Source organism: Vulpes lagopus, chromosome 18 (genome assembly GCF_018345385.1).
Source record: "Vulpes lagopus strain Blue_001 chromosome 18, ASM1834538v1, whole genome shotgun sequence".
In the NCBI taxonomy this organism is placed as follows: domain Eukaryota; kingdom Metazoa; phylum Chordata; class Mammalia; order Carnivora; family Canidae; genus Vulpes; species Vulpes lagopus.
The window spans coordinates 29,145,129-29,157,858 of NC_054841.1; the positions used below are offsets into that span (position 1 = coordinate 29,145,129).

General features: G+C 41.5%; 1 protein-coding gene across 1 annotated transcript in view; it reads left to right on the forward strand.

Moving 5' to 3' along the window:
* Window positions 1-12,730, forward strand: part of TMC2 (transmembrane channel like 2) — a 55,831-nt gene that overhangs the window by 13,427 nt on the left and 29,674 nt on the right. Inside the window, exons 4-8 of the mRNA XM_041732387.1 lie at window positions 3,988-4,078; window positions 7,264-7,345; window positions 7,691-7,797; window positions 9,209-9,307; window positions 12,558-12,700. Of these exons, the coding sequence (XP_041588321.1) occupies window positions 3,988-4,078; window positions 7,264-7,345; window positions 7,691-7,797; window positions 9,209-9,307; window positions 12,558-12,700 (522 nt within the window). The remainder of the gene's footprint in view (window positions 1-3,987; window positions 4,079-7,263; window positions 7,346-7,690; window positions 7,798-9,208; window positions 9,308-12,557; window positions 12,701-12,730) is intronic.

Genomic DNA, 12,730 nt, shown 5'->3' on the forward strand with positions numbered 1-12,730 from the left:
CCACAACTAAAAGTGGAAATTGCCTGGGGACAAAGGGAGATGCCAAACCAGCATGGCCCAGACCACCTTCAACCTCTGGCCACCTCCAGCCCCTAGCCACCTCCTTTTAGCAATCAATGCTTCCTTCCCCCTTCCATGTGTCTTCTAGATTTCAGGCTGGCTACGATTCTCTCTCAGTGTCCTGCATGGGACAGCAACATTCTGTGAGGATGCCATCACACACAGAGCTACCCTGTGTCTATTTTTACCTCAAATCTCTAAATTAAGTGTGATTTGAATCTGAATGCCTTCACCAGGGAGGAGTTTTTGGAAGCATATAATGTTTCTGAGAGATGCCATGGGTCAACTTCAGAGCATTCCTGTTGTGAAAGGTCATGCTACCAAGCCCCTTGTCCAGGCACCTGGGGAGGCAGAGGCCTCCTCACACTAAGCCCCTGAACTAGCAGAGTCTTACCAGCTGCCCACCCTAGGAGCTACTGCTTCCTCAGAAGGGGAAGGGGCGACTGGCTGTCAAATGAAGTCGCTATACTCACGCTGCATGCATTCACACACTTGATTCTCATATCACCCTCATTTCTAGATGAAAACTGCCACAGAATCCTGCCTGGGCTCTGGCACTAAAAGCCATACAATATACCTCCTTCCCTCCCAGCAGCCATGGCTAGCCACCCTGATTCATGTTTTCCAAACTGGTTTGGGCCACTTTATTCACAAGAAGGATCTTCCAGGAAGCAAATGTGGGGGGATTCTGAAGTGCTGTCTGTGGTGTGCCTGCACATGAAAGCCCTTTCTTCAGTAACTTCTTCCTTTGCTGAGTGCTGGAGGGGCCTAAGGGGTTAATCATCACCTACCAAAAGTGAACTTGAGATCCACACCCCTAAAAGCTTCCTCAAAACAACAGATCCTTCCTCTTTTGCTATTTCACTGCATTTATCACACACCATCTGGTATGAGGAAAAAAAGAGAGGCAAGTTTACAGGAAGTTCCCTTTTCAAAGGACACTTGGTGACAAGGGGGGAACAGAAGCACCTGACAGAAGTAAGATTTACATCAGGAAGTACAGGGCAGGGCAGCCCCAGTGGCGCAGCAGTTTAGCATCTCCTGCAGCCTGGGGTGTGATCCTGGAGACCTGGGATCGAGTCCCACGTGGGGCTTCCTGTATGGAGCCTGCTTCTCCCTCTGCCTGTGTCTCTGCCTCTCTCTCTCTCTCTCTCTCTCTCTCTCTCTCTCTCTCTCTCTTTGTGTGTGTGTCTCTATGAATAAATAAAATCTTTAAAAAAAAAAAAAAAAGGAAGTACAGGGCAGGAGCCAGGGTTTCCATAAACCAAATACTCTCTGGATTATAGGCAACATGTTTAAAAAGGAGCATGCTGCAAAAATCACAACCTGAGGCAAAGGCAGACGTTCAACCACTGAGCCACCCAGGACCCCCACCAAAATTCTTAAACCAGGGGGGCTTTTCATAGTGAATGGTCCTCGGGATTTGCATCCAGTAGTGGGCACAGCACTCTGTTCTCCTGAGGGATCTGGGCATCTAGACACAGAATCTGGACATCAAGAAAAGAAGCATTTGCTGTCCAGCCCAATGGCTCAGAAACAAGAGCTGGCTCTTACTTTCAAGAATTCTCATTTGAAGTCCCCAAATCTTAAAAGCTGGCACATTTAAAGATTTATTTCTTTATTCTAGAGAGAGAGACTGGGGTGAGGGACAGAGGAAGAGAATCTCCAAGCAGACTCCCCATTGAGCACAGAGCCCGATGAGGTGGGGTTCCATCCCATGGCCTCTGAGATCACTGCCTGAGCCAAAACCAAGAGTCAGACTCTTAACTGACTGAGCCACTCAGGTGCCCCAAAACCTGGCACATTTACACCCACAAACTCTAAGTGCTTATGAGCCTCTGTTCACATGTAAAATACAGGAAAAGAACAAAAATACAAATTTCATGAAAACATTTTTTTGTGTGATGGCTAAGTTGGTAGCCACAGATAACTAACTGCCAGGACATGTCCTGCCTCGGGGGGAACAGGGAGCTGATCTCATTAAGGAGCCTTAATCCCATACAGACCAGTTTTTCACCCCAGGCTCAAGAGCTAGACAGTCAGCCTTATTAATATGGAGATATCCGAATAAAACCAGCTTCAAGATTCACCTGAGGTTAGAATGTGACTTTGACTCTTGTCGTCTGCCTGCACTTGCACTTTGGAGGTGAGATAGGTATTGTACAGCAAATGGTGGGGGCGCCGCATCAGCTAGACACACCACACAGCTCCACAACGCCGCCTTCCGGCCACGCTGAGATGGACTTCGTTCCTCATCCATTTGTGTGGCTCTATCCAGTGCTGAAAAACAGGCTGGCTGGGGGCTGGGATGGAAAGGCCCAGATTTGCAGCATTTGCTGATTTCCACGGTCTAAATACTCCCACCGTGGCCAATTTCAAGCTACCAACAGTTTAACAGCTGGATGGCCAAGTTCCTGAATATTTAACACTGGGTTCTCAGGAGCCAGTTCTCACCAGCCCCAGCACACTCCCCAGAATACTTAATAGACAAACTGATCCGTGGATTTCTCATCCAACCTTCCGTGGAGATTCACTCCCTCATTCAACATTCATGCAGTCCACAAATGTCTACTGAATGCTGTATTCATTTTCTTTTTCTTTTTTTTTACTGAAGTAGAGTTGACATACAATATTATATTCGTTTCAGGTGTACAACAGCATGATTCGATGTGTATATACATGACACAAGGCTCACCACGATAAGTCTAGCTACCATCTGTCACCATACAACGTTATTACAATATTATTGACTATATTCCCTAGACTGTACTTTACATCTCTGTGACTTATTTATTTTATAACTGAAATTTTTTACCACTTAATCCCTTTCATCTGTTTTGCTGTGTTTGTTTCTATTGCTGCTGCAACAAATTGCCACAAAGGTAACTATTTAAGGCGATACTTCTCAGGCCACCTGGGTGGCTCAGGGGTTGAGCATCTGCCTTCCGCTCAGGGTGTGATCCTGGGGTCCTGGGATGGAGTCCCACATCGGGCTCCCCGCCAGGAGCCTGCTTCTCCCTCTGCCTCTCTCTCTCTCTCTATGTCTATCATGAATAATAAATAAAATCTTAAAAAAAAAACAACAGATAATACTTCTCCGTTCACAGTGCTGCTGGTCAGAAGTCCGGGGTGGCCTGGCTGGATTCTCTGCTCAGGGTCTCACTCAGCTAAAATCAAGGTATTCGCAAGGCTGAGGCTCCCATGTGGGGCTAGAGGTCTTCTTCCAAGCTTGCTGGATTTTGGCAGAATTCACTTCCTTCTGTTGGTTTCCTCTTGAGGGCCCCCAGCAACAGAGGGTCAAGAAATCTCTTGCTTTTAATTTCTCTGACTTCCCTTTCTGCCCTTTCTTTCTTTCTTTCTTTCTTCCTTCCTTTTCTTTCTTTTCTTTTCTTCTTCTTCTTCTTCATTTCTTCTTTTCTTCTTTTCTTCTTCTTCTTCTTCTTCTTCTTCTTCTTCTTCTTCTTCTCCTTCTTCTTCTTCTTCTTTTCTCTTCTTCTTCTTCTTCTTCTTCTTCTTCTTCTTCTTCTTCTCCTTCTTCTTCTTCTTCTTCTTCTGTGTTTAAGGGCTCATGTGATCATGTGATTACTCTGGGCCCTTCCAGAAAATCCAGGATAATCTCCCTATTTTAAATTCTGGAATCTTAATTGTATCTGCAAAGTCCCTTTTGCCATTCAGGGTCATGTCACCAGAGGTGCCTGCCATGTACTAAGCACCATTCTTAGCATTTAGGAAACTTCAATGAGCAAAACAGACAAATGCCCTGCCTTCATGGAGCTTATATTCTAACTAGGGGTATGAAAACACTTAAGACTTTTAGAGAGAAAAAAAAAGATTTTTAGCAACATATATGCTCTCATAGTTCAGATTTCTTTTGGTCTGATGTTAATTGAAGTTCTCCCTCTAACTCCCTTTTTTTTTCCTAACCAGGGAGGCCCAAGAATTTGTGGAGAAGTATGAAGGAGCCTTGGGAAAGGGAAAAGGCAAGCGACTCTATGCCTATAGGATGCTGGTGGCTAAGGTGGGTGGTAGAGAGGCAGCAATCCCTCAGGAGGGCTTGTTCACCCTCTGAACCCGGGTGACCATAACAGGCACCTGCCCAGCCTCTGCATCAGTGTCCAGCTCCCCCAGAATCCTCAGTGTGAGGTCCGACTGAGCAACTGATTTGTCTAGGAATGCAAACCAACTGTCTCCTGTCAATTTCTCTACATTTATCTGTGAGAGCATCAGTGTATTTGAGACTCACTTTCTCTCTGGTGAAGAACTATAAACTAACAAAACTGATGAGATTAAAGCACTGAGATCTTATTTCCCAAGCCCCAAGTCAGGACACATGGTTTGATAAATCATCCATTTTTTATATAACACCTTGAAAGTTTTTTCATGGATTCCATGTTCATTGGTTCATTTGAGTTTTAACTATTTCTTGGGGCCATTTGGATATTTCATATTCTTGCCAAAACTCAATCATTTCATTAAGATCATATGTATCATCAAAAAGTTGCAGATGGTGCTCCCATAATTTGAGGAATTACTTTCTGTACATGTTGGATTTGAGTCTTTTTTATTCCCAATACCTTTTTTTCAGGTTGACTTGCCTGACAGCAATCTATGTGTCATTTTATTAATTTTATCTAGAAACTACAACCGAACTGCACACTTAGGTTTTCTTTAATAAATGATTCTGTTTAGCAAATAGTTCTAGCTTCTTCCTTAGGAGAAGGATGGCTGTTGATCCTCTCCTGTGTTTATCTTCCTTCATTATTTAAAATTCTTTGTTTTCTCTCTTTGCATTCTCAGAAATTTCTCAGGTTTATTCCCAATATCATTGAATCCATTCTCTTCTGTTTCAATTATAATCTTTATTACCTATAATGTTTATTTTCCTTTGATGTTGGTGAGCTTTTAGCTACCTTGAACCCTTCCATGCTCTACTTATATTCTTTTTAAAATCCCAAAATGTTATCTTTTACCTAGAAACCATATTTCTTGTATCCTATTAAGAACACTGAATAATTTCGCAAAACATGAGTTATGAAGACCTAAATGCTTGTCAAAAATTCCAAAGAGTCATATCCCCTTTTCCTTGTTCTGCAATACTATTTCTCAGACCTCAGTGGCTGTCTTAGTCATTCAGATCTGGATTTCATCCACAGAATGTGTAGCTTGTCCATGTCTTGTTCATCCACTATTTGAAATCCTTTTTCTGTATCCAGCTGGAGAACAAGACAACATTCTCATATAATATCCCAGTCCTTGGACCACAGCTACCATCTCATGTGGCTCTGAGGAAGGGTTGTGGGAGGGGGTGTCTTCTCCTGGCCACATCCCATCCCAGTCTTCTGATTCTCTAAACTAATGAAATATAAGAGCTACAATATGGAGCTTCACCATGGCCTTCTTGTCCTCTGCCCCACCTCCAGGGCATCACTTTTCAGGCCAAGATGCCCACAGCCTTGAGGAGCTATCAGATGGTTGCCAAGTAATCGACTAAGTTAACTTGGAGACTGTCCCCAGGGGCCTCCCTTAGCAATGATCATTACCCGTCTTGCCCCCTCAGCCTTGCAAGTGTATATTCTGTACTGATTTTATCAGCACCCTGACAGGGGATCCATCTCTCCAGGGAGGATTCATATTAATAAAGCTTCTGGGACTGAGAGGTAAAACCAGATGCTGGATTATTAATTTACAAGGAGAAATAACTGATAAGAGAACTGGAAATGTGAAGACTTCACATCAGCAGTGCCTTTTACTTCTGATAGTAGAGTTACTTATGTGGGTAGCTAAACCACAATCCCATTTCCGATCTATCAACTTGCAACCACAAATCACTGTCATAGAAACCAAAATACTGACAGCCCAGGTGATGGGCAATGCTTTCCTTATAGACAGTCTTACACAGAAAGCCAAATATGCCAAAAATAAATTTTGAGCATGGAATCAGAGCTAGGGAAGGTAGACAAAGCAGTGGGACTGGAATGCCCAATGACCACCACCTGCTATTCTCCACATCTCTTCCTGTTTTAGGGATACCTTTGCCATTATTATCAACCAGGCATTGGCTTATGGGCTCCTCCTCTCTGTTGCATCTGTGACCACCACCCTCTTCAACAGCTAACTTCCTTCTTTGTGCAGCAATCATCCCATCAGGATACATTCAAAGCCTGCAGGTCTGGAAACACATCAGATTCCTTCAGATAAATTTTCCTTTTGATTCTTTAGTGAATTTAAACATGGGAAAACTCCTTTCATGAATAAGTTCTTAGGTGATCTTTGTAATAATAGAAACTGACCTTAGGATCTCCTCTCTACTATCTCTTTGTCCACTGTTTTTATCCAACCAAATGAGTTTTTTTATTTTTTAATTACAAATGGATTTATTTCCAGAGAGTGAGGTTGTTGGAGAGCAGCCCCTTGAGAATTAACAGATTTTCATCCAATCAGCAGGCAGACAGCTACTCAGGCTTCTGAATGATATAAACTCTAAGTGTTGGAGCTGGGAACAGACCATGGAAAGGAGCAAAATGCCTTCCTATTTACAGAAAAAATAAAAACAACACAACAACAAAAAAAAAAAAAACAAGCTGTTGTTTCACTAGGAGAATGGAAACCATGGGTTAAGATTCTTCCAATTCCACCAGCACTGCGGTTGAATACAATTCCTATCAGATTTGGGCACTTGGCTGTCTGCCAAACGTGAATGTAAAGGTCATAAGATTTCTTTTTCCCCTTGAATTTTTGGTTTTTTAAAGATTTTATTTATTTATTCATGAGAGACACAGAGAGAGAGGCAGAGACCTAGGCAGAGAGAGAAGCAGACTCCCTGTGGGGAGCCCAGTGTAGGACTCGATCCCAAGACCCTGGGATCACGACCTTAGCCAAAGGCAGACGCTCAACCACTGAGCCACCCAGGTGCCCGAATTTTTGTTTTTAGATTTAAAAAAAAATGTTGTATCAGAGGTTGCTAACCCAGTTTGATCCCCCAACATAAATTATATATACAATTCTTAAGTTCATATATAAACTATCTAAACGTGAATTTTTATCAGCACCGCAGACAAAGACAAGGCATTATGCTGCCCTGGCTTCTCTCTCACTCTGCTCCTGACTTTGGTGTTGACAGCATTAACATGTTCCTCCAATGTGTTCCTCCAGGCCCCAAAGCAGGATATTAATGAACTGAGTGTATTATCTGTTTAATTTCAGAAATGGGTCAAGTTTAAGAGAGACTTTGATAATTTCAAGACTCAGTGTATACCCTGGGAAATGAAGATCAAGGACATTGAAAGTGAGTGTTTTGGTGTCACCATTTTTAACTGGTTTATAAAAGAGTTTCCAAGGGCTTGCATTGTGTTCCTGACCAACTGATCAGGTTATTTCATAGGTCCTGTTGTATTAGAAAACAGAATGGACTTTGAACTAGTCAGACCAAGATTTAAATTGTGTTTCTTCATTTCCTGATTGTGAGAGCATAGATAGGTTGGTTAACACCACAGAGCCTCAGGTTATTTATCTGAAATATCCATTCCACAGATTGTTGCGAAAACTGAATCCATCACATACATAAAGTAGTCAGTACTGCTACCTTCCTCTTTCCATAACGTTTAAATCCTGCCATCTTTTCTTATGCCAGGTCATTTTGGTTCTTCAGTGGCATCATATTTCATCTTTCTCCGATGGATGTATGGAGTTAACCTTGTCCTTTTTGGCTTAATATTTGGTCTAGTTATCATCCCAGAGGTAAGCCAAGAGCTTCCTATATCTTTAGATAGTGATAAGGCTTATCATGACCACCATCCTCATTTATATTAATCAAATGCACTCCATTTTACAAAGAATCAGTCATTTATTTTAAATTCTATACTCCCATCCTTTGCCCAAATAGTTCAGGACAAAGAATGGAACCAAAATACTTGTGTTCTTTTTTTTTTCCTTTTTTCTGAGTGTTCGGCTTTACTGAAAGCATGGGAGTCTACAGAGGAGGCCCAGGTGCCTGGGGATAAGTGCCTGGGGATCAGCCAGAAGGGCAGTGGTCCAATGGGCAGCCAGGGATATTGTTTCCAGAACCTGGGTTTCCCTGAAAGTGTGACTCTCAACTCCACCTCAGCCAAAGCCTTTGGGTCAAACATGGTGGCATAGCAGGGATGATTGCAGTAGGGCTTGCCTTCATGCTCAATATGGCTCCCTAATGTCAGCATCTTTTCACATTTCTCACACTTCAGGCAAGGACAATGCCAATTCTTCCCCAGAGAGGTCACCTGCTAAGCCACACACACCTGGTGGTCCACCCAGGATTTCAGCTAGCCCCTGCACCCCATGGGTGGGGAGGGGCATCTCCAGTCCCCTAGGCCAATCCAGCCAAACACACAAGACAGGGGCACTCAAAATACTTGTGTTTCTTTTTTTTTTCTTTTTTTTTAATACTTGTGTTTCTTTTTTTTTTTTCTTTTTTTTTTAATACTTGTGTTTCTAAATTAAGAAGTGAACCCTACATTTTTCTATCTTTTGTTTTACTTTAAGATCAGTGGAGATTGGGGCTCCTGGATGGCTCAGTTGGTTAAAAATCTGCCTTCAGTTCAGGTCATGATCCCAGGGTCCTGAGATCAAACCCTACATTGGGCTCCTTGCTTAGTGAGAAGCCTGCTTCTCCTTCTCCCTCTGCCTGCTGCTTCTCATTTGTGCTCTCTGTCCAATAAGTAAATAAAATCTTTTTAAAAATCAGTGGAGAATTAATATCTTAGTATGTTTTTTTCTTTACCCTGAAAAAAAAAGAGAGAATGCATTGTATCATAATATACTTTTTTAAAACCTTGTATTTAAATAGTACTCCTCACTATTCTCCCAGATATAATTTTATTACAGATGTAGGTGCATTCCTATCTATAGATGATAACTGAGAGACAAAAGAGGAATAAGCAACTTGTGTGAAGTCACACAGTAAGTTTGTAGTGAATGAGATCCCAAGTCTGCAGAGTATTGGCCTGGGATATTTTCCAAGGAAAATATAACAAATTAGAAGATTTATGTGAGGAACATCATAAGCATTACAGGACAAAAATACAACTGAATAAACAGCAGGACACGTTCTTCGAAGGAAAGAAGTGTTTGTATCTTCTCCACGCATCATCCTATCTTTCTGTCCCTACACAAGGTTCTGATGGGTGTGCCCTATGGGAGTATTCCCAGAAAGACGGTGCCTCGGGCTGAGGAAGAAAAAGCCATGGATTTTTCTGTCCTTTGGGATTTTGAGGTACCATCACCAATATGCCAATGCACTCCTATTATGTGATTGTAAGGCCTAACATTTGTGTGGATAAATGTGAAATATTACATTGGGACATTGGAAAACCAGTGCTTAACTCACATTCCCCACTATGCAAAATGAGCTAGCCAACCATGTCCTCCTAAGTCCCTTTCATGGGTCCTTTCTGCAGCCACACACACTGCTCCCTTCTCTCTACCAGATCCATGTAAGTGATCCTACAGGATGGTTTTCTCTGCCATACCCACATTAAGACTCCAGGGCTATTGAGAGTTCAGCCATTCCCAAGCTTTGCATGACATCCTCAACTGAATATCCTAACTGTTCCTCAAATTCAACATCTACCCAGCCAAATCCACATTGTTTTTTCCCATTTTCTTTATTGGAACCACCATTCACCCAATCATTCAAATGTGAAAACTGAAAGTCATTCTACACTTCTCCCTCTCCTCACTACCACCCTCCCTCCCACAACAACCAGTCAACCACTAACTCGGTCTTGACTAGGTGCCCATTTCTCTACCTCTCTTGCCTCTTCTTTGAATAATGTCCCCACCATGCCAGGACATGTTAGAATCTTCTGCTTTCTGCTTTTTGGCTTGGCTCCTAAAAAATCTCCATTCCTTCTGCTGCCAGAGTGATCTTTCTGAAATGCAAACCGGACCCTGTCACTTTCCTACTTTGGTATTCATTTATTCCCATTCCCAACAGAATAAAATTCAGTGTTTTGAGTCAGGTTTATGAAAGAACTGTTTGCCACGTGGTTGCTCCCTCCCTCTCCCACTCCATTTCTATCTCAGACTTTATGTTCTAATATTTATCAAGTTTGGGGGAAGTCCCTGAGTGAATCACATACAAGTGTCTTCCTGCTTTTGTTCAGAACACAGCCTGGGACACCCCTCCCTCTTTTGAGTCCCCTGACCCCCATGCCTTTATGGGGCTTGGTTCATAGCTCCAAGGAGTTCCTTTGGCTGGGAGGCCAGGCTGTGATGGTTCAGACAACAAATCATTGCTGCTGTCATCCATCACACTCATAGTCAAGTTCAAGACTTTTCAGGTATGTGTGGAAGTGAGTGGGAATATTTTTCCAAGTCATTTGGAATAAGGATGTTCCAAATAGCTACTATACTTCTAAGTAGTATATACTACTACTACTACTATGGACTACCTCTAAGGATTTTTTATTCTTTATTTTCGCTCAAGGGCCCCTTTGAAAACACATCCTACCTGCCCAAAGCAAACTGAATTTATTCAACAATAATCCTCTGTTTTGTTGTTGTTGTTGTTGTTGCTGCTGTCACCAATGATAAATCTTTCTCTCGCTTTCTTTTTTTTTAACGTGTTTTTTAAGTCGTCTCTACACCCAAAGAGGGCACGAACTCACAACTGCGAGATCGAGAGTTGTGTGCTCCACCAACTGAACCAGCCAGGCACCCTTAGTGTTTGTTTGTTTTTTTTTTAAAGTAATCTCTACACTCAGTGTGGCGCTTGAACTCATGACCCCAAGATCAAGAGTCATATGCTACACTGACTGAGCCAACCTGGTGCCTCTAAAATTTAATTTTTTCAGCTAAAATAAAAGCTTTGGAAAACTTATATCCATCACCATGACAGTGGTAGTTTCTCAATGGTTAAATGCTTTTCTGATGAAATCAATGAAGATATTAACAAATGTGATTTTTAAATAATGGCATAAGAAGTGTATCAACATTTGGCAGATTTTTATAACTCACAGAACCATTATTTTCCACTTGACCAATACATGATGCTACAAAATTATGTGTGGCTAAAAGATCCTGTATCTTGATAGTAGAAGATAGAGCAATTAAGCTTTAAAAGCTTTAAATCCTGAGATAATTTTAGACTTACAGAAGAGTTGCATAAATAGTACATAGTTCCCATATTCCCTCACCCAGCTTCACTTTATGATAACATATACCCATGGAACAATTATCAAAACTATATTAACCTTGGTACAATATTAACTAAAATGTATTTATTTGGATTTCATCAATTTTTTTCACTGATAGTCCTTTCCTATTCCAAGACTCAGCTTAAAATCTCATAATGCATTGGTCATGTCTCCTTAGTCTCCCCCAAATCTATGACAATTCTATTTTTTGGTGACTTTGACACTTTTGAGGAGTACTGGTCAGTTGTTTTGGAAAATGTCCCTTAATTTGGGTTTATCTGATGATCTGTCATAATCGTAGTGAGGTTATACATTATTGGGAAGGCTACCACAAAGATAACGTGCCCTTCTCAGGGTGTCAAGCTGGGGTCACATTATGTTGATACGTGTTATTGCTGGCAATGTTAACGGTGACCACTTGGTTAAAGTAGTGTGTGCCAGAATTCTCTACTGTAAAGTTAGTATTTTTCTCTGTTTAATTACCCAGTATTTTGGAGAGTACAGTGGATTTTAATGTAACAAGACATGAAAAGTTTATTATGTGATTCAGATTCCACATTACAACTAATATTTCAGAGATGGCTATTTATTTATTGAGTTTAAGTATCATATCAAAAAAGCAACAGCCTTAAGTATATGAAAAAGCTATTAAGATTTGCCTACCCTTTCCAACTACATATCTGTGTGAGGCCAGAATAATCTTGTTTTCTCTTCAGCAAAGATGTGAAAGAAGTACTAAAATTCTAAGCTAATATTATACCTCAAAGTGTACTGATTATACTTCAAGCCAATTATGCCTAAAAACCAAAAAACGCCCAAAACTTGAGATTCAGATTAGATTGTGAGCCTTATAATGTATTGTTTTCTTTGTAAGTTTTGTACTGAGAAAGCTCATAGACTCCCACCTACTTTCAGAATGTTAAATTAAGACCCTGGAAGTGTGAGGGGAAAGAATTTGGAGTTCTCTGTGCATGTGTGCACAGACAACACACACACACACACACACACACACACACACACACACACACTTATCCCTAATTGTATCCCAAATGTTATCTCCTCCCCGTCCTGTATCTTATATGTGTTCTGTATAATGGAGAATAAAGAGAATGAAGGAGAGATATAGAGACATGGAGAGACTCTGGAGCAACTGGGGAAAGTAAAAGGAAGAGCAAGAACCCCCAGAACTCTTCCTTTCTCCTATTAAAACCTCTGAGAAAGAAATCCTATTAAACCTCTGAGAAAGAAATCCCCAGTAAAATAAAAGTATCAGATGACTATCTGCGCTCAGCATACAAACCCAGCGCATTTGGACTTGTCCCACAGGGCTACATCAAGTATTCTGCTCTCTTCTATGGCTACTACAATAACCAGAGGACTATCGGGTGGCTGAGGTACAGGTTGCCCATGGCTTACTTTATGGTGGGGGTCAGCGTGTTCGGCTACAGCCTGATGATTGTCATTAGATCGTAAGTATGACCATCTCTTTTACAAGCTTT